The 22,724-nt window shown below is 40.9% G+C and overlaps 1 protein-coding gene across 1 annotated transcript; it reads right to left on the reverse strand.

The window, feature by feature from the left end:
- Nucleotides 1-4,745: 4,745 nt before the first annotated feature.
- LOC142076509 (butyrophilin subfamily 2 member A1-like) lies at nt 4,746-16,461 on the reverse strand. Its single transcript, XM_075138792.1, has 9 exons — nt 16,389-16,461; nt 14,069-14,419; nt 12,580-12,864; nt 11,178-11,276; nt 10,752-10,778; nt 6,824-6,850; nt 6,564-6,584; nt 6,354-6,380; nt 4,746-5,859 (listed from the first exon to the last, which is right to left on the reverse strand). Exons 1-9 carry the CDS (start codon nt 16,459-16,461, stop codon nt 5,321-5,323), a joined length of 1,449 nt encoding a protein of 482 aa, XP_074994893.1. The 3' UTR covers nt 4,746-5,320.
- Nucleotides 16,462-22,724: the final 6,263 nt, after the last annotated feature.

Consider the following 22,724-nt stretch of genomic DNA (forward strand, 5'->3'; position numbering starts at 1 on the left):
CACAACCTGGCTAAATCAATCAGCACACCCTATTCCCTATCTCTATGTCTGCCTTATCTTGCACCTGCAATCTGTCTTAACTCCCAATAAACTTGTACTCTGTCCTCTCTTAGCAGAAAATGTTGGTGAACTACTGAAGGGCAGAAAAAGAGCTGTTCGGTAGGGCAATAAAACTGGAGGAATTGTTATTGCTGTAAGGAAGCACCTGGGAAGTACACCATGACTTGCAAGGGTCTAGCATTTACTCTAAATGCACAGAGTATAAGAGGGAGGCAATGCAAGCACAGTGCAGGAAAACACCACACATCACACTAATCACCTGAAAGGCAGGTTAGAGGACAATAAGGCATCCCCAAGGAAGCCCCCTGCCTTTGCTTCACTGAACCCCAGAGTCATGCTGAGCTGCTTGGCACAAAAGCTCAGCTACATATGAAAATGCACAATTACCCACATTCTGAGTACCGATTGGCACTTACAACCTCTGTTCATAATAGTCTATTTGAAGGACAGAGTATTAACATTTATGTCTCAACCATTCAACATTTTGAATGAATGAAAACAGCAAAACGTATATCTGGCTGACACTGTTTCATATATGTTTGTGGTCTTCTTTCACAATCCTTAATTCCCTGCTATGCTAAATATTTATACCTATATTACAAAGAACATTTTAATAGATATTTACCATTCCAAAACAGAGAATGTTACATTTTCAATGAACCACATCAGAAGTACATTATATATCAACAAAGTATTAGTTCAATGAGATATAGTAATTAAAACTACAGTACAAATCTCAGAACAGCACCTGCTTAACTAACATAAATACTGAGAGGTTTAGTTATTAAAATATTCCTTCCTAAATAATTCTAAGATATCCTCCACTGTATTTCTTCTCATTCATTAATCCTCAGATATCACTTGTGAAGTGGTAAATAGAATAAACCTGCCCCAAAAGACATCTAGAATATATTCTTTTGCTATTTTCATTGTGTGTCCTTTCTAGCATTAAAAAAAGTCTTGTGCTCTTACCTGGTGGAAGGAGTGTCTTGGCTAGAGATTTTTAAAAATACAGGAAGGAACGAGTTGACTCAAGTTACCTCTGAAATAGGAGGAGCAATTCTGCACTAATGGCATAATGATAAGCAATGCCTTTCACCTGTTGGTGAAAAATAAAACCAAGTAGTCTGATAGAAGATGATAAGTAAATATCAGAGACTTATTTTCTGGATGTATTGGGGTCTGTGGCTAGGTTTTGGTAGCAGGGGGGCTGCAGGGGTGGACTCTGTAAGAAAAAGTGAGGGACTGCCCCCATGTTGGTGTTGCGAATGAGTGATTTAGGTCGCTTAAAGAATCACCATCAAAGGTATTAGCAAAAGTGGTTTTAATATCATGTTGTAAAAATGTGACTTAACAAAGTTCGATGGCAACTCGAACACTCTATTAATTACTGCATGGAAGAAACGGACAAAGGAAAATTGAGTTACACTCAAGTTGGAATGATCCACAGAGAGACTGAGGATGCAAAAGAGTAAGGAGGACTCTCCCATTGAGTCACAAGGTTCAGAGTGGACCCCCCTTGCTTTCTAAACTCCTTCTCAGAGAGGAGTCTAGGTGCAGCTACGCCCAAACCTAGTCTCAGACTTGGTCAACGGTTTATGTCTAAGGGATTATACATGCAAAATTTATGTAATGTTTCACTAGCATCAATTCAGCATGCAATCAAAGTTACCAAGACAAAATCAAAGTTACCATACTACAAGGTTATGTGCGATATTGGTCGCTTACCAAAGATATGCCATTGGTAAAAGGTCTCTCTGCCTTGAGGAGCAACCTTCAGAGGTGTCCCAGCTCAAGGGGAGACCACCGCCATGCAGCCACACTGCCTAGCAGGGAGAGCTCAAAGAAGGCTTGCCTAGGCTGTCATATTTATGGAATAAAGTGGTTGGCTTGTAGTCAAATTACATGCGATGGGAAAGGTACGCATGAGACTCCTTGTACTTTGATAAATGAGTTTTGGAAAAGGCGCCTGCTATTCATCTGTTAATCGTATGATCAGTGTTCCAAACTCATATGCACTCTATTTCTTTGTGGATTTTCAGAGAACAGATTGGAACTAGAGGAGTTCATGGCCCGGCTACGGCTCAGGCTTTTACCTCTTCTGGAGCCTGTTTGGTTAAGGTGTTGAGTGCATCTGTCACAGTCGGACACAGTTGATTCAAGCCAGCTGCAGAATGGACCCACCCCAGAGCAAAGCTGAGCCAATTAGTGAAGCTGGTGGCACGTCTTAGAAGACATGTTTATGATGGGGCAAAATGCAGCACAACAGTAAGGAAAAAATGTGAGAGAAACAACCCTGCTGACACCAAGGTCAGAGAAGGAGGAGGAGGAGGTGCTCCAGGTGCCAGAGCAGAAATTCAACTGCAGCCTGTGCAGAGGACCACAGTGGAGCAGGTACCCACACTGCAGGCCCTGGAGATCCCTATACTGCAGCAAGTGGGTATTCCCTGAAGGAAACTGCAGCCTGTGGACAGCCCATGTGGGAGCAGGTTTATCCTGAAGGACTGCAGCCCACAGAGAGCCCATGCTGGAGCAGGGGAAAAGTGTGAGGAGAAAGGTCTGGCAGAAAGGAAGCGTTATAGACTGACCATGACACCCCATTCTCCATCCCTCTGCGCCACTCCAGGGTGGGGGTGGTAGAGGAGTCAGGAGTAAAGGAGTGAAGTTGAGCCTTGGAAAAAGGAGCATGGGGTGAAGGTGTTTTAGATTTTGTCTCTGTTTCTCACTATCCAAACCTATTCTAACTAGCAGTAAATTAAATTAATTTTCCCCAAGCTGAGTCTGTTTTTCTCATGGTGGTATCAGACTTGACCATCTGGAGAAAGATGCTGAAAGGATGAAAAAGACCAGGAGTTGGGTTCTTCCATGGATTTTTGAGACTCCTTTGACTAGCAATTGTATAAAGACCCATGCATGGAGGGAGGCATCCTGTTACTGTTTTCCATGAGTCTGCTCCATGCCATCCACCCAGATCAAAGAGTTTGTGGGGTATAAGAGTTTTGCTACACACTACAGGCTGCCCTTTTCTCATAGTCAGCTGTCTGGTCTTCCCAATCATGCAGAAGTTTGCCTACATCCTGCCATCACACTGATAATGACATGGTATGCCATGGATTAAAACCACTCTGTATTCCCTAAGCTCATTTCAGTGTTTAAATCTGTTGATCACACTTCTATTCTTGGACCAACCTTTTGCACCCTGTTCAGGAAGGGAATACATCCATTGGACATCTGAATCCCATTGGGCGGGCTCCTTGCTGCTCCACTGGAAAATCAGGATGCACTGGGCAAAGGTAATAACCTTAAGGCGACCAACTCAGCTGGAGATTTCTACTGGACAGACACTTACACTGAATAAAGCCTAAGTTAAAGGCACCTAACCCAAAGCAACTCTATATCACTCTACATTCTGAACGGTATCCCTTCATTTATATAACAACCCCTTTTGGTCTTCTGAAAAGTTCATAAAAGTCACCCCTTTTTCCTCATAATTCTCTCCTGCTCCAGCATGGCTACAGGCCTTCAGGATCAATCTGCTCTAGCATGGGTCCTCCACGGGCTGTAGTTCCTGTCAGGAGAACCCACTCCAGGGTGGGGTATCCACAAGCTGCAGTCCTTCAAGATCAACCTGCCCCAGCGTGGGCTCTCCATGGACCGGCAGCTCCTTCAGGGAATATCCACCTGCTCCAGGATTGGGTTCTCCGTGGGCTGCAGTGAATACCTGCTTCAGCGTGATGTCTCCACAGACTGCAGGGAAATACCTGGTCCATCATGGATTCTTCCAAAATTTCAATGGGCTGCAGGGGAGTCTCTGCTCTGGAGCCCAGAACCCTCTTCTTATAGAGGCTACCTCTGCAGGTTCCCTGCCTCCAGCTACCAAAACTTTGCCATGTAAACCCAATACAATTTCTAACTGGAATTTGACCATTTTGACACAAGTAGCTCTGAATATTTTTCATAACAAATAGTTCAGAGACTGAAAAAAAGTTTTACTCTCCCCTCAACCTGTCAAAGTTTAACGAAGACAGGTGTGAAAACATGAAATAAAATGAAAAGAAAGTGCAGATGGTATGAAGACCAGTTTACGTACAATTTATTATAAAGGTTTTGTGTAAAGTTTTCATGTTTGATGAGACCTTCAGGCATTTAGTCACATGCTTTTTCTCCATTCTCCATAGTAGATTTTTTCCACAGACACTTAACTTGGCTCCTTTTGATTCATTAGGTCTCTAAACTAGCTGGAGTTGATGTGGGAAACATGAAACTCAAAGTAAAACAGTGTAGGTTTCTTTCAGAACCAGCTTTGAGTGTTACTTCTGACAGGACTTACTGGCAGCAAAAAGGGTCAGGTTCAAATTCAAGGTGGATGGCAATCCAACAAAACCCTTTGGTTTAACCTCCACTTGGAAAGTTATATTACACTTTCAGGTGCTTGGAGAACAGAACACAATCTTGACAAATGGTGTTTAAATGTAAACAGAAACACAGAAATCTAACTTAGCTTAAAGGGGGGAGCCATAACTCCTTTTTTAGCTGTAGCAGTAACAACTGATAATCTTTCCCTGGGGAGGCAGCTACTGGACCAAGGGGTTGCTGTCTCCATCCAGTTGTCATAAATGCCCAAGTTTCCACGGATGAGGCGTAAAAAACACATTGAAATGGGAAAAAAAAATCCTTGTCACCCAACAATGTTCTAATTAAAAAGACAACAGAGAATATATCCAGGCCTCTACAAGGGCAGAAGACGAAATTCCCTAATAATCATGATGATTTGAATGGATTAAATAAATAGTCAAATGTTTCTGATATTCCTTTTTTACTTCAAGCATTGATCTTCTTCATACCTGTTCTTCTTAGGTCATTCAGAAAGAACAGTTAAGGAAGTTTTCTCTTTGTCCTGGATTACTTATATAGTGCATTTTTTTTGTGATGGTTTATACACACCTTGGAATACACACACAGCTTTGAGAATATTCTCCACCAAAAAGCAACCATTAAAGGCTTTCTCTGTTCTCTTAGTTGAGAACAAATAATATTAAAAAGTTCTTTTGGTTCAAAATGCATTTTTTTTCTACTTTGAGACACTGTAATTTTCTCTCATTACTTTTCCCTTTTTTTCAGGTTTTCTTGTTTTGTTCCCCAGTCCTATTTTCTTTATTTTATAATTACTGATGTCCTAAGCCATTCTAGTCTCTCCTCTCAACCCTGACCTCTTGGCAGAGAACTTAATTCTTCAACGCATTTGATTCAAACTTCCTTTTTACAGTGTCTTCAAAGGGACAGGGATTAAGACTGGCTGGATAAGAGGTGTGAGTGTCCCTTCCCTTTTGGATAGAAATGGGTAAAACATGTCTGCAGGTTCCTTTCCAAGCCTTAGAGGCATTCTCACCAGGACACCCATCTGCTCTGCTTCATAAAAGTTCACTTGCCCTTCTTCCAAGTCCAGAAGCACACCAATCACTGAATTACTCATCTGCTGCTTCTCAATCCTGCGGTGTCCTTCGCTAGAGAAAATCTCTCCCTGGGACCTGTGTACAGCCCAGTAGTCCTCCCCAGGAAGGAGCCCTTCCTCCTCCTGTCTCCCTTTCTCCCTCACCACTCCCAGCACCCAGTCCTGCTGCTGGTCCACCTCCACCTCCCAGTAGCGTTTCCCAGCTGCAAACCCTTCCGTCCCCACCAGGACAGGGACTGTGGAGGGAGCGTTTGGGCCAGCAGGTTCAGACGCGTTGCTCTCCACATCTGGAGCCGCTGGCACCTGGAGCTCCAGGACTCGGCAGTCAGGATTCACAGTAATGGGAACTGGAGGTGAAAATGAGAATCATCCAATGAGCAGAGTGGCTCAGGGACCTCTCTCTGCATGGGGCTATGCGTTGAAGCATTCGAGGGTCTGAGCGGTCCTGCTGCGATTCAACAAAGAATTTAAACATTCCCCAGAACAGGGCATGCAACCACTGATGAACCGAGAGGCACCTTGGAGCTGTCACAGCTATGTCCTCTCTCGGTGCGCAAGTCCACACGCTTTACAATAAATCTCTCTTTCTCTTTTCCATACGGCCATCTGCCCTCTCCGGAACTGTGTCCACACCCCACCCCAGACTTTGACACCTTTCAGCAACTCCTTTTCTCGGTCTTCCCAACTGCCACATCCCGGCCTCATTTCCTGTTAACCAAGCCAGGCATACTCCTGTGACTCCAGCTCAGTTGGTGTATCTCTAAAATCATGGCATTGTCATTTCAGGGTGGCTTGGACAGATGGCCACTGCATTTTCACACCCTTCCTCCTGCCAGCTTACCTGCGTGGCTTCTGGCTTCCCAGAAATCTACAGAAAGAAAATGGATATTACTGTATTATGTTTTTATGGGGCAGTTAGGTACTTCAGACTGAAATACTGAGAAGTCTGCTAGTGTGCAATTCTGTGCATTTTGTGACTCTGCATCAGTGATGACCTTCCTCCTCTGAACCCACCAATTCTTGTAATTACTAGCATTTTAAAATCACTTACCCAGCTCTGCTTTCAGTCGACCTGAAAGGGAAAGATATTCCAGTCACCAATATTTGTTTGCTTTTCCATTTTGTTCCAGTTTTTCAAAATAGGACAACCCCCAACCATGGAATAGGAGAATATTGCTCCATAGGTTGATATTTCATTATATTACTTGGCTTCAAATCTGGGGATAACGTAGGCATACTAACCTGAATACTTGTTTTATTGTTTCTAAACTTGACAAGAATGTCAGATTTACATAAAATGTGTTTTCTTACCAAAGCGTTTTTTGAGTTTGGATTTTGCTGAAAAGGAATAGCATAAATGAGTGATGTAAAAACTCAAGGCAAAAATGAAAAAACATTTGTGAGAAAGACGTTAGAATTACATCCCCAGTTGTTACTTATGGGAACAGTGTGCACACTTATGTGGGAGTTTTCTGACATTAAATTTGCAGGATAAAAGTAGTTACAGTTTTTTCTTAGTAATGTGAGAAAAGGGGAAGGAGAGAATGAGAAAGCTAAGCTAAGAGTTTGGGTTCTGCAAAATTTGCAGTTGTGTTCAGGTGAAACGTGGTGCTGTTGATGTGATGTTGACCACATTTAGTGGTGGACTTGGTAGTGTTAGGTTAACAGTTGGACTTGATCTTAAGGGCCTTTTCCAACCTAAATGATTCTATGAAACCACAAGGGAGGGAAAAAACCTAATGCAAAGCCCTGAGAGATGTAAGTGGATCGTCATGAGGCTCTAAGGCACAATGCATCCTGCATGTGTAGGTAGAGAAATAAATACCATTGGCCTCTTTGCTGTGTAATCACCTCTAATAAGATTTCTGAGAAGTCACATTAAATAAAAGTAAGCTAATTAAACAGAGTAGCTTATTTTCACTAAGGCTGGATGGTATCCATTCTTAATGAATATTTTAGGAAAATGAGATTTACCTGCTCGATTTTTTGTTTTCTCTCCTTCTGAAAAGTTCAGCACATAGAATAAAAGAAATAATAGTAACAGGTACTTATTGGATATAAATTGGAAGTGGACTTAGTTACTTAGTGGACTTTTGTACTGCATTCCATAAAGCCTTAAACTTGTGTCATTTCTGTGGGAAACACATCCTTCCAATACACTTCCTACTAGATTGTTTTACAGCTAAGCACACACACACAAATTCTACAATACTTAAAGCCTTTCTTTTCTGAAAAAATAAAAAAGAAAAGTAAATATCTCAGACTATGCCTGGAGTTTTTCACATGAAAATTATTCAATTCAGCTGAGCCTTTCATTTCATTTTAAATGCTTAACCACATTAAACAGTGCCATCAAACCCAGTAATCAGACCAGACCAGACAAACACACCAACCCAGAAAAAAACCCAAAGTGGACATAACTTTAGCACAAAGACAATTAAACACAATTAATAACAAAAGCATCTTACCTAACATTGACTTCAGTTGGCTTTTTTCTAGAAAAGACAGTACACAGATATTAGTGTAAGCTCTTTGATAAAGTGGCTTAACGTACTCAACAATACCAATATACGAGCCACATAACCATATAGCAAGTGCATCCTTGGATTACATGGTCAACTGCTTTGAGTTAAGTACATGTAAAGCCAATTCAACAATTTAACCTATGAATGTATGACATTATTTCAACTTTGTTATATTTAGATAACTCATTCAGTTATTATTTAAAAACTCATTAAGCAGGGTGGGAACAAGACTTATTTTTATTGCTGCTAGAGGTCTTCTTTCAAAGTCTGTTTACATCATGCCTTAACTGACCACATTTAAGAGGGATATTCAGATGCATAGGCACCTAGTGCATCTCAGATGACCTGGGGTACCCCAAGTGGCATGTAGGTGTCTCTCTAAAAGATCTCTGGTCTCCTGTAGAAGCTCTGTTAGTTCACATTGTGTCTGTCAGATATAATCAAATATCAATGAGGTATCTGCTTCCTTCCAGGATGGCAGCTAGGTGTCCTGGTTTCGGCTGGGGTAGAGTTAAATTTCTTCCTAGTGCTGTGTTTTGGATTTAGTATGAGAAGAATGTTGATAACACACTGATGTTTTTAGTTGCTGCTAAGTACTCTGGCTAGCAGGGCAAGTCAAGGACATGCTCTGGAAGAGGCTGGGGAGGGAGCATAGCCAGGACAGCTAGCCCAGCTGACCAACAGGGTATTCCATACCATGTGACGTCATGTTCAGTATACGAATGGTAGGCGTGTTCCAGGAAGTAGCAATCGCTACTTGGTTATCGGTCAGGGTGGGTGGTGAGCAATTGCATTGTGCATCACTCATTTTGTATTCTATCATTATCATTATCATTATTTTTTTTTCCCCTTTTCTGTTCTATTAAACTGTCTTTATCTCAGCCCACGAGTTCTTCTCACTCTTAGCTGTCTGATTCTCTCCCCCTCCCACTGGGGGCGGGGGGAGTGAGTGAGTGGCTGCGTGGTGTTTGGCTGCCTGCTGGGTTAAACCATGACACTAGGAAATAAGTGGGATGACCAAGGACATCACAAATGGTCCAAGACACCTGTATGTACACAAGTGGATTGAGCCGTAGGCATCCAAGCTCCCAGTGGAGATCCATAAATAAAGTTGACAGGGTTTACAGGATCACTCAGCTGACTAAAGGTAGTTCTGAATAATCTTGAAAAAGGCAGAAGAGTGGTCACTATGAAGAGAAGGATTGCTAGAAGCTTGCTAAGAGCTTTCCATCCAACAGCACAGATTTGGGTTGAGTTTTCAAAAAGGTCACTGCTGGTCCATGTAAACATTTACAGTCTTCACTAGAGAATAGACCTTATGTGGGATATGATGTCTGGTTGTCACTGTTTCCTTAATATTGAAAAGGGCTGCCACTCCTGCAATTACTATATTGATAATCAATATTTGAATATTGTTTCCCTGAATTTACGTGTTTGAGATCTCTGAACATCTTAGCATCATTTCAAATGCAAAGGACTTTTACCTTCTTCCATTTCCATCTTCACTTTTACTGAAAAATAAAGAAAATGAATCATAATGTTGATTATTCTTGTAAACTTGTATAACAGTGTACTTTATGTACAAACAGAAATAAGTGGGATTAAAACTTTAATTTAATCAACCTAATAAACTTCCCAAGGCTTCTTGTTAGTCCAAAGAATTCTTATTTTTTATACCAAGACAAGTCTGATTTCTAATGGAGTTCACAAAAAATGAGGTAGCATTCTGAGACACCCAATCCTTCCTATGTGAGTCTTGTCCCAACCATAGCCTAACTGAGGTTCAGAGACCATGAATAAATTCCTTCTGGTCCCATGGACATGTGTATCCTCAACTGCCAAACTTGGTCAGGGAACAGACCCAGATGTGCCTCAGGGAATAAAATCATCATGCAATTCATTTGTTAGAGTAATCCCTGCTATGGTTATGGCATGGGTCAATTAGCACTCTCCCAAACAATAAGCAGGTATTGTCTAGGTGACAACATGAGCCGAGGGCCATTGCTGGTACATGGTTTGACTGTGGATACTCTGTCCTGGTAGGCAGGAATGTTCAGCACAATCCACATGAGCTATGCCATGCTCCCCTACCTCATGGCAGTGGGGTTGGCCTAGATGATCTTTAAAGGTCCGTTCCAACCCAAACCGTTCTATGATTTTATGTCAACTGGTCTATTTTATTTTCAAGTACACATAGGCGGTGAGTACCAAAGAGATGTATTCAAAGAGGAAGTTGCTTTCAGAGTCTTGAGATGGCCTTGGGTTGGATCCTTGAATTGCTCTTGACTGTTTGGTTAATTCATTTAGTTATTCCTCTTCTAAAGAATCTGAGGAATGCCTCTGATCAATTAATTAACTCTTGAGCAGTTGCAAACAAAGCTTGAATATGTATGACATGGTAGAGATGTCAGTACAGTACATGACTAGAGGTTAGACTAGATTACATACTAGATTACATACAGCAATGTATAACTAGATTACATACAGTAATGACTAGAGGTTAATGAAAGAAGGAAACAGACTCTGTTTATAAAGCACAAATGAAAAAAACTCATACGGGAACTTAATACATTGTGCGGTGCAAAAATAAAATTAAAAACTACAAAACATTTGGATGCAACTAGAACTGCTAATTAGTTCTGTAATTTAATATAAATAAACCTTCCAACTTACAAATTGTCATAATCTTCATATTCATCTTCCTCATTACTTACCTGAGGTAACTGTTTTCTTGTGATTACCTGGTTAAAAAAAGAGCAAAAACCCCTTTTTTTGCATGTTTTTGTAAAGTAATACTGACAGAAATCAGTTCTCTGATTTGTCATTTCAACTCTAGTGTCATTAGCAACACTGGAGTTATCTCCCCAATGATTATAGAAAGGAAACTACACGCGTAGTTTAGCTCACAGAGCTGCTCTTGTCAGACCTAAAGCCATCTGAGATAAGGACATGCAATTTGCATTCCCCCTTGTTCAGACTGTGTACTTTCCCACCCCTTTTTTGTTCCATTTCCTGAATTCGATCATAAAACAATCACTGGTGATTTTGCTTGTGAGCTTTTGTTACAGTCATGGATTTCAATATGAACTCTTGTAATATTTCTATATATTGACTGAAGTAACATACAAAGAAATACTTACTTCTCAGCTTAGAAAATACAGCAGAAATTAAGACCATGCTAAGACATAAAATTACCAGGAAGATAATCAGCCATTTTGAAATGGAGGGAAAGAAAATATCTGCAAAAATGACCAAAAGGAGTTATAATCTGTTAAACATAAAAACAATTATAAGTTAGGATGCAGTCAATACATCTGAGGAGATGGTGAATTTATATTTTACTGGAATTTTTCTAGCAATGTTGCTGAAGAAGAGATCTAGCCCTCCCCAGCAGGACTAATCCAGGAAGACTCTTTCTCTGGATATCAGGTTCAGAATTATGAAGGAGATGTCTGAGATAGGTAGACAGGTTTCCACAGTTCATGAGTCACGCGAAAGGTAGCAATACCAGCTCTCAGGTTTTTTTCACGGATGTGTTGCATTTCATACTAAACTGAACAGGTGATGGAATGAAGGAAGAAACCATCACCACTGGACAAGAGAGACACATTCACTCCTGTTTAATTTGATTCAGTGAATATCTGATTCATTCTGCCAAGTATAGTGCGTAAACCAAGAAGGAGAATAATATTTAAGACACCCCCACGTTGGCTGTTTCCTATTTTCTCTTTCCACGTACCTCCACACTCAATGTTCTAGGATTTCTTGATACCACCCCCAAAGGGACTTCCTTCACGCACTTCTTCAAGAGCTTTATGCTGCACTCTAGTTCCCATTCCAGACCTAGGTATTGGCTTTGTGGTGCTGAAGTTCTTTTTGTGGTCCAGCCCTATGAGGCTTGCTTCAGACTACCTGATGCTTGTCTATATATCCAGCAAACAGAAAAGTGTACTACAGAGTACAGGGAGGCATGACATTATCCACACCACAATTACACAGTAATGCACATATTAAAAAGAGGGAAGATAAAAACATAGAATAAAAACATTTGTGAGATGTTGAAATTACCACTTTAACTCTTGTGACTGTAACTATTGTTTTCAGCTATGCTCTGTGAAACCCACCAGCACATGTCTTATTAAACGGCCTGGTAACCTGTTTCTGGATAATGAAAGCCTTTAGAGTGTTCAACCGTCACTAAGGAAATACGTCATTTTCGTATGTGCATGCAGTTGTATTCTTAATTCATTTTAATTCATCTCCAACAAGTTGACTGCCTTAAATTTGAAAAGGGAACACAGAAAGTCTTGATATTACCTGACCCCTTTTTAAAAGGAGAAACTGGTTCACTAGGTACTGTCAAAGGCTGTGCAGTCAATAGAAGTAAAGGTGGAAGAAGACTGCAGCTCTCGTGAACTTTTTTCCAACACTGATTCTGGGAATACGTCTTCAGGCCAGCTCATGACATAAAAATGGAACCCATGCCATTTAGACAGTCTGCCTTTTTAATCTTACAGGCAGGTCAATACAGAGCTTACCCACCTGAGATCAGGACTCGAGACTCGCTCATTGTATTTAGCAGATTGTTGACTATCCTGCAGGAGACTTCCGTGTCAGAGCCAGGTTTTAGGTTCATGGAAGTTATGACACTATATAGGCCTGCAGGCATCATTGTCATCTTTGTGGTCGATAGTTCCTTCCGGACCTGTCCATGGCCATCCAGCCAAATCACCTCAGGTTTAGGAAACCATCCAGCTGCATGGCAGGTGAGGCCAATGCCCTGCTTCTTGTGACTCCTCAGGAAAATGGAAGGCACATCACCTTTAGCTGAGAAAAAGCATATGTATTCTCCATTTCAACCAGTACTGAGAATGGGAAATTTTCTGGTTTATCTTGAATAAAAAATATATTTTTTGTATGTATTTGTATGGAAGTACATAGAAAGACTTCTCTGAATTTAAACTGTGACAGAGACTGGGGCCCTGAAGTTTCTTAAAGGTCAGTAATTCAGAGTCTATCAGATTGAGAATAAGGAACAATATAATGGAGATTACAGCAAACAGAGCCAGCTGGGGATGGCTATTCTGGAATGAAGTTGCCAGTGGAATTTCCCAGAATTTTGTAAAAAAAAAGAAAAAAAATCCATATAATTATGACAATTAATCGATTACAGGAAGCCTATGAACAACTAGTGCAATCTGTCCATGAAAACAGAATGTATTAGTGTCTCAGGCTAATCATGTCAAGTAAAACTCTTACTGACATGGTACAGATCTGGTCTACAGTTCAGAAAAAATGTATGTTTATACTCAGGATCTCAGAAGACTAAATTACAGTGTTACTTAGATGTTAAACCTCTGCTTCATCTGGAGTTTTAAAGCTAAGAAGACACCTTCAGAAGAATCTGGCTACAATATAAGATGTCACAATACCTATCTAGGGGAAACTGGTTCCTGTGTGGCAGGGAAAGCATGGAGGAACTCATGTCCACTTCCAAGCCAACCACATTAACTGAAGCTACCTGTGAAGATGGTATCTATTAAAGTATTGAAATAGAAATAGGAGCATGAAGGCCTGCCTACTGCTTTGTTCTCCTGCTGTAGGCAAGCAGCAAGGTAAGCAGTGAGGTACTGGGATGGGACCAATTGATTATGCTGACCATAGAGAAACTCTGGACAATCAGCTCAGTAATGGTTATTGCACAGTGGACATCTAAATTTAACTTTACATTGATCAGTTGAATAATTGCAGGGTTCCCTGAACTTTGTGACTGTGTTTTCATTGAGTACGAATGGAGATTGTACTTTCAAGTCACATGTGTTTGGGTACCTAAATAAAGGTGTGTCAAACTACCTTAAGTATTGATTATAGCCATTAATTTAGAGAAAACAATCAAACACATCCCCCCACGAAGACATTTTATGTATCAAATTATAATAAATTTATATTGTAATTCCCTGAGTCAGTGATGGATATACATGTTTCTGTTCAGGTCCATCTTTGAATAAAAAGAGAGAGAATTGCCACTGACCTGCCACTTGCAGTTCAACCAACACATCATGGTACGTGTCATTGAAAGAGACCACACAAGTGTATGGTCCTTTGTCAGAGCTCCTGACATTCTTCAAGTGCAGAGACATGTTGCCAGCTCTAAATTCACTGTGGAAGAATTCTGTTCTGCCTTGATATCTCTCATCTTGTTTCTCCTTTTTATTGTTTCCATCATATCTGTTCACCGTTATTTTTTGAGACTGTTCATGAAATATCCACTGGACAGAGAATACCTCAGGAATGTTATCTGCTACCACATGGCAGGGTAGAACAACCCCTTCTCCAATGACTCCAATGATGGAACTATTAGAAGGAGAGCTAATGAATTGACCTGTGTAAAGATAAAACAGCAGTTGTTTCTGTTTGTACATATCACCTTTTTTTGTGGTATTACATCAGGCAACCAACAGAACCAATATCACTGTCAATAGGAGAGAAATCCAGAAGAAAACTGAAAAATAATATGGCATACTACTTAGATGAGTAATGTTCATATTATGTGAGGCTCATGGAGTTTATCTTTCAGCATTTTGAAACTAACTTACACAAGTTTGTGGCCATTAAGTAATGGCTATTGAGTAATCATGTAAAATGGGTGGGCACTACAAAAGGTCAAATACAGGATGTAGGATCTATCTAACAAAAAAGTAAAGGTGGGATTCAATTGCCCAAATGCTGGTACCCAGTATCATTTGAAATGTCGTACAGTATGCAAGACATCCCTATGGTGCTGGCAGATGTGGCGTACGACCTGCAGCAGATCTGCACTCATGTGAAGGAGCTGCTGGAGAACAGACCAGAACATGCAGTGCCTAGAAGGACACTCGCCATTTATGTGTTGGCACCTGAATCACATGTACAACGATTTATTTGGTCATCTACATTTGAGCTAGACGTCCCAGCTTCCCTTTGCAATGAATGGGGAGAAACAGGCAGCTTCAGAGATAAGCCTTAGTTAAAGGGCCCATGGCTCTCTGTTCCAGATCTTTTCTTTGAAGTGAACTCTAGGGTTACTATACTGAAGTTAGATGTGCAGCTTTCATATTTCTAAAGATACATGAGATGAATCCCACCCACAATATGTACCTTTGAAAGGGAGAAAAAGGGAACACCAGGACATTTTGTAGCAGTCATTCTCATTTCAGTTCCAAGGAGGATACCAGAAAGGAAAAAAGGCTCTTGGAAATAACAAAATAGATAGCCACAAATGTGGATTTGCAAAGAAGTCATACCACAGCAACTTGACTTTATTCTATGGCAAGTTAAAAATCTACCATGAAACATCAAGGAAATATTTGATATTAAATATAATGTCACTTCATATGCTGTACGGGATTGCACCTGATCAAGCTGCAAGGGCCCCAGTCTATGCTGATGTCCTGTCACATCTGCCAGCTCCATTTAACAGGAAATCTCAGATACACTAAAGCATTTGCAATGGCACTAGATGTCTGTGGTTTGGCACCTGAATAACTCACAGGGAGTGGGATTAAGGTCCAGAACTGGGAACCTACAAAGAGATGCCGAGGCTTCTTAATCATCAAGAGGACTAAAAGCAAAACTTCCATCTTTGAAAAAACTGAGAGAGAGCCTTGCCACTGATCTGGCCCTTCCAGTTCCATCATTGACTTGACTACCTTCCTACTATAGTCAATGGAGATCCAGCCAATAGTCTGTTCAGTTCATTCTACAATAGACAGTGAGTCTATTCATTGGGTAGGATAGAGTTCCTTGAACATCCATCTTTGAGGCTCTGAGGTACTCTAGACACAGGATTGGCAAATGTGACACAGGCTACATGGTAGGTCTCTTCTATTTTGGAACAAGAAGCAATGAGAAGATCCTACAGCATCTAAAATACCAGTAGATGCCAATGCATGAGCAACTGAATCTTATCCTAGATGCTGAGCTTGCATGAAGACACCTGCTTCTAGGAAGCTAAACGTAGGCAGCTAAATCTGCGAGTCAAATCCAAAACCTTGGGCACAATTCAGTTGGCTACACCTAGATGTCTAGTGCTGAGTTACCCTAGAACTTCCCAGCTAGCCTCCATTCACCAATCTAGAGAGTTATAAGTCTCCTGCAGCCCTATCATATCTTCCAGACTACGCAGATGTCTCAGGTACCTTAACACATACCAAATTGCACCAGGGTCTTATTTGGTTTTAATTTGGTGGTTTATGTCATCCAAGTTAAAAAGAAGAAAGATGTGTACTCATTATTTTTGACTTTTACATTTCTGTGAATAGGCAGAAATAAGCTGTTTCATTAAAATATATTAAAAATAAAGCTATCTTTACCTGTAATTAGGCATGATCTGCATTGAAAAGTCAGTATGTGAATAGCTGTCAGCCACCAAAAGAGGGAACCCATCAATATCCACGCTTCCTAATCATCCACAGGACCAAAAGCAAAACTTCCAGATGAAATTCCTGTGTGACTCCTTTGGCCTCTTCACATGTTCAATGTAAAATAACAAGTGTAAATGCAGAGATGAAATAATAGGGAAAAATATCAATGAACTAACAGATAATGGGTTTGATGCTGTCAAAGGCAGAGAGGATTGCAGGACATCTTTTCTTTCCTCATCTTAACAAATTTAACTATATAAATGGTGCAAAAGAAATATGCTCTTTGCCTCTTTTATTCAGCTGTCTATATTTACCTTTGTCTTCCAGAAACTCTTTATTACATTCACTGGTAATTTTTTCCTTTCAGTGAGGAGTTTAAAGCATTTCATTTTGTCTTCTGATGTTAACAGACTACTCTTTTTTTTTTTCTTTTCCTTTCTTATAGTAAAAAAACCCCAACCAACCTCATGGGTAAATTCCAAGGACCAATGTTACTATATTGATCTCCCTGTTGACTTACATCAGCATTTTAAAGAGAAACCTGTTATTTAATAAATGTGACTCTCTCCAAATTCCTCCCAAGATCTTTGCTTTCAGCTCACTGCTGAACTAATCCATACTCACAGCATACTCACAGTAAAGATATGTAACTCAAATAGACTAGTGAGCTGAAAGGGCACAACACAACTTAATTATAGATATAATTCAGCTTCTGATTTCCTCCCCTTTTCTGTATTTTTTCTCACATCTCCAATCATTGATAAAATCAAGTGCTGTCAGAGAGAGGTATTCCCATCTGAAAATGGCAATAATGCATCTATAGCAGGCAGGTTCATTCCTGTCAGTGCAACCGATTAAATCCACACCAGTTAATTCAAGTATCGTAGTAAATGCAATGGGTTTTCTTTATGGATTTACCAAAAGTATAATTTCTTACCTGAATTGTAAGAACCTTAAGACTTCTCTATGGCATATGGTTGTGGTGAACCTTTGTCCTCATATCTTTATTACCACTGAAGCTTGTGATTACATTTTCCACATCCAATAGGGCTAGAGAGTACTGGGCAGTATGACTGGGGAAAAGGTAGCAAGACCAAAATAGCTCCTTGCTTCTCAATTCTTCTCTCTATACTCCTCGCTGGAACAAGGTAGGGATGTTCCTCCTCATCCTCCTGTGCAAAATCATTCTCTGTTCAACCAGCGTTTAGCCAGAAAGCACTGCAGTAAAACTTACAAGTATGTCATGAACAACTTAGCAGGGTACATCTTTTCTATCACACACTCAAGTGTTTCCCTCTGTTTGCAAATATATCTGGATCTTGGTCGTGTTGGGATTTTTTTCCATGTTTTTCTTTTTATGTCCTGTTGAAGATCAGAAAACAATTTCGGCCAACTTTCCTCTCATTTTTATCCTTCAGTTCTTCTGACTCCTGGCCATCCTGTGAACAAGCATTTAGTGCTCTCAGGAGACTGCTGTCTCTCTTTCTATATCCAGATTCTACCAAAAATTCTTGAAAACGGGATGTCCCAGAGCTTTTATGTGTGGCAGTATAATAGTATGCTTTGGTTTCTGAGTTTTTTGGATTGTTTTTTTTTGGGGGGGGTGTCCTGTTTTTCTTTCTTTAAGCCATGGAAATACAGAACCTACTGTTGACTGAAAATGCCAGCCAAAATGCTGATAAGGTGTTTTACCTTTTTTTTTTATTTCTTGAAACAAAGGCATGATTGTGAAAACAAAGATTACAAAGGCAAACTGTGCTCATTTCTTTCACACTTCTAACTTTTGAGGCTAATTTGATCAATTTTATCCAAATTTGATTGAGCAGTGGTGTTTCTCAGAGCTATGTAGTTTCTGTAATGTCTGTGCAACTCTGTGCAAAGAGTTGTCTAGGGAAAGTCAAGTATTTGTGCTATTCCAAGACAATTAATCTATGTAGTGGGGCTACAGTCATAATCTATTTCTCTGAAGTAACTGCAGAGCTGGAATTCTTGAGCCAGCTGAAATGCTGTCTGGGAAAATAAAATAAAATAAAATAAAATAAAATAAAATAAAATAAAATAAAATAAAATACCATAGCATAGCATAGCATACCATACCCTACCCTACCCTAACCTCCTAGGAACCTCCACTGGCACATTTGATACAAAGAGAAAGAGTGTCTCCACTTTTTCTTTTTTCACCAGGACCTCTGGTATTGGTGCATTTGTGTTAAATCCTACAAATCACATAGCAAAGGAGACTTTTGAAGGAGCATGAAACAGTTTTGCAAGATGGTCTTTCCAGAGACAAAACTGAAGAAAGCATGGAGGAAATTGCTTGAAAATGGTCAGGAACTTAGAAAGAGGTATTGCTTTCACTGGTTGTACTGTAAGAAAAAGCTGTAAATGGTAACTTTTTTTCCTAAAAAATAACTCCTCTGCTGCGGAAAAGAAAGTACTGTTTTACTGTCTCGTTAACTGAAGGGATTGGTTATTTGCTAATTATTGTGCAGTTGCAGTTTTCTTACAAAACCAGACCGTTCATATTTTCAGAAGCATGGCTAGATTAGGCTCATATTAGATAATACCAAAAGAGCACTGGGGGGAGCACAGCTGGCCAATGGGGTATTCTATACCATGTGACATCATGCTCAGTATAAAAACCGGGGGGGGGAACAGGGCTCGCCCCTCGTTCGTGACACGCGGTCGGCGGTTGGTGAGCAGTTGCATTGTGCATCGCCTGCTTTGTGTATTCTGTTATTGTTGTTGTTCTCATTGTTATTATTACTGTTCTACTTTGTTTTATTTCAATTATTAAACTGTTTTTATCTCAACCCGGGAGTTTTCCTACTTGTGCCCTCCCGATTCTCTCCCCCATCCCACCGGATGGGGGGGTGAGCGAGCAGCTGCGTGGGATTTATTTGCTGGCTAGGGTTAAACCATGACAGTCCTTTTGGCGCCAAACATGGGGCAGTGAAGGGTTGAGATAACGACAGATTAATTAGAGCATATTAAGGAATTTATATCTGTTAACATATTAATTTGTTCTGCACCATGATCCTGTTTTTGCTGTACCTGTTAAAGATTGGAGTTGGGTTTTGTAGTCTGCTGTGCTCTGCAGTGATTAATGATGTTTTGCCTGGGAGATTTGTTACTAAAACGCTGGCATTGGGGGTTATTTGGTATTTGGGATTCGTAATGAAGCCGTTACTGTATTTTGGGTACCACCTCATGGAGATCATTAGCAATTATACCTTTTCCTCTGAGAGATTTTTTATGGAGGAAATAGAGAATGGCACGCTTGCTACCTTCCTCTATGATGTCGTCTCCTTTCTTAAAATAACTTGTCAGTACCTTGAACATCCCTGGGTAGTTAAGATACATCTATTGGTGCTCCTTGGGAATATTGTTGTGGTTTTATCCAAGGTTAGTAAGCAATTTAAGAATGTCCTCCAGAGATCTGCCCCAAGGCTGGATAGTTATGAGTGGCAGGGCGAGTGGGATAGCATGGGCAAATGCCTAGGACGGTTGGCCCATGACACTTCAGGTCATCAAGGAAGAGATGCAACATACAGATGGGCTCGTGACTGAGGGGTAGACTTGACCATGGATGTTATTGCACAGGTTATCCATGAATGTGAAACATGCGCTGCAATCAAGCAAACCAAGCGAGTAAAGCCTCTTTGGTATGGGGGACGATGGTTGAAATATAAATATGTGGAGGCCTGGCAGATTGGTTATATCACACTCCCACAAACCCGACAGGGCAAGCGCTATGTGCTCACCGTGGTGGAAGTAACCACAGGATGGCTGGGAACATATCCTGTGCCCCATGCCACCGCCCGGAACACCATCCTGGGCCTTGAAAAGCAAGTCCTATGGCGACATGGCACCCCAGAAAGAATTGAGTCAGACAACGGGACTCACTTCCGAAACACCCTCATAGACACCTGGGCCAAAGAGCATGGCATTGAGTGGGTCTATCACATCCCCTACCATGCACCAGCCTCCGGGAAAATCGAACGATACAACGGGCTGCTAAAGACAACACTGAGGGCAATGGGTGGTGGGACATTCAAGCATTGGGACACACATTTAGCAAAAGCCACCTGGTTAGTCAACACTAGGGGATCTGTCACTCGAGCTGGCCCTGCCCAATCCAAACCCTTACGTACTGTGGAGGGGGATAAAGTCCCTGTCGTGCATATGAGAAATATGCTGGGGAAGACGGTCTGGGTTGCTCCTGCCTCTGGCAAGGGAAAACCCATCCGCGGGATTGCTTTTGCTCAAGGACCTGGGTGCACTTGGGGGGTGATGCGAAAGGATGGGCAAGTCCGGTGTGTACCTCAAGGGGATTTGATTCTGGGTGAAAATAGCCAATGAACTGGATTGTATGATGTTAGTTACTATATAATACTGTATGTCATCACTTCTATGGTTACCGTATGCCATGTTAACAGTATTATAGTAAGAATCACCCAGATTAATGTAGAATGAACTCCGATGAAACCGAGCAAAGTGCAATGATGATAGAACCGGACGAGTGCCCAGAACTGGCCTCCGCATGCAAGAGCCCAACACCACACACCACCTCTCCTGCCCTGAAAGACTGTTACGACAGATGGAACCCAAAGTCATGGACTAAATGAACTCAACGGACATTTTAGAGGGATGGCCCATGGACTTAGGGAATGATATCTCTGTGTGTGTATATATCAAAGGGCAGGAAAAGTACTGGTGACTAATTGGAATGTATTGGAAAATGAGAGACCTGGGCATGATGTAGATGGTATAGAATAAGGGGTGGATATTGTCCTGCTTCCGGCTGGGACAGAGTTAACTTTCTTCCCAGTAGCTTGGGGGTGTGCTGTGTTTTGGGTTTAGTGAGAAAGGAGCGTTGATGGCCCATTGATGCTTTGGCTGTTGCTGGGTGGTGCTTGCACTGGGGAAGGGGAGCACAGCTGGTGTGGTGGACCCAGCTGGCCAATGGGGTATTCTATACCATGTGACATCATGCTCAGTATAAAAACCAGGTGTGGGGGGGAGCTCGGCCCCCGTTTGTGACACGCGGTCGGCGGTCAGTGAGCAGTTGCATTGTGCATTGCCTGCTTTGTATAGTCTGTTATTGTTGTTGTTCTCATTGTTATTATTACTGTTCTACTTAGTTTTATTTCAATTATTAAACTGTTTTTATCTCAACCCGGGAGATTTCCTACTTGTGCCCTCCCGATTCTCTCCCCCATCCCACCAGAGGAGGGGGTAAGCGAGCAGCTGCGTGGGGTTTATTTGCTGGCTGGGGTTAAACCACGACACTAATACATAAATAAAGCTGGTGTAATTGAATCATAAGGTCTTGCACTTTAAAGTTCTAAATTGCACAATTTCTAAATTTCTGTGGTTTCCTACTTGGTGTCTGTCTTGTATACTCGTATTTCTAACTTCAAATCATCTAAGTGGGTAATGGGCTCATGCAACACCCTATTTTGGTTTCTCTACCTCCCATTCATGCCGTTTTCTCAGTTTTATTTAATTGTCGGAAAGCCATACTAGAAAATGAGTTGCACTGCACGGGTACAAAAGGATTTGAAACATAATCCTCTTGCTGTACTTTGGATCTAGGTGTGTAGGAAAATCAAGCCATTGGATATCTTCCACTATAGGTTGTTGGTATCCGCAGGTATTGGCTGGAATATTGCACCCAAGGACAAAAAATTGCTCATGGTGAAAGTTCAGGTTTTAATACTTAGAAGCTTTAGTGAAGAAATTAGTAGAGTCTATTCCCTCTATAGATATGGAAAAAGAAAGTACAAATGCTCAGGTAATAAAAGCCAAAGGTTCCTTCCTTCCATAATCCATGCTGAATTTAAAATGGATACTTTGGATCTTGCTATTCAGGTAAGGAATTAAAATCTGGCTGAAACAGGATTGCAAATGATTAGGTTTTTGAAGGGGTTTGCATTAACGTTAGGTGGGTGGTTTGCTATTTACAGCCCCCAGGGAATGATTCCAGTTTGGAATTAAAGAGGCTTCTTTCTTGCCTGGATCAGTGGGAATACGTTACTGTCATTTGAGGGTGCCATTCTAACGAATTTAAGTTTCTTTTTATTTACTTTTTATTTACTGCCTTAATGTAACGAATAAAACAGTCTGCTTGCATAAGAGTGGATAATGCCTAAATCTGATCTATTATTTTGATTTTGAATCAGATGCTACCTGCTAGCAACCTTTATTAAAGAGATTAGTCACTGCAATAAATTGTTATTTACTAGGTTGCTTGAAGGAGATAGTTTCCTGAAACTGTTGTGG

Source organism: Calonectris borealis, unplaced genomic scaffold (genome assembly GCF_964195595.1).
Source record: "Calonectris borealis unplaced genomic scaffold, bCalBor7.hap1.2 HAP1_SCAFFOLD_59, whole genome shotgun sequence".
NCBI classification, from domain to species: Eukaryota; Metazoa; Chordata; class Aves; order Procellariiformes; family Procellariidae; genus Calonectris; species Calonectris borealis.

Bases quoted from the DNA above. Each gene is read 5' to 3' on its own strand.
- LOC142076509 (XM_075138792.1), bottom strand. From the start codon at position 16,461: ATGGGTTCCCTCTTTTGGTGGCTGACAGCTATTCACATACTGACTTTT. The intron at 6,585-6,823 runs GTAAGAAAACAC...TTTCCCTTTCAG, and splicing joins CAAACTCAAAAAACGCTTTG to GTCGACTGAAAGCAGAGCTG. The intron at 5,860-6,353 runs GTAAGCTGGCAG...TTTCACCTCCAG, and splicing joins GGAAGCCAGAAGCCACGCAG to TTCCCATTACTGTGAATCCT.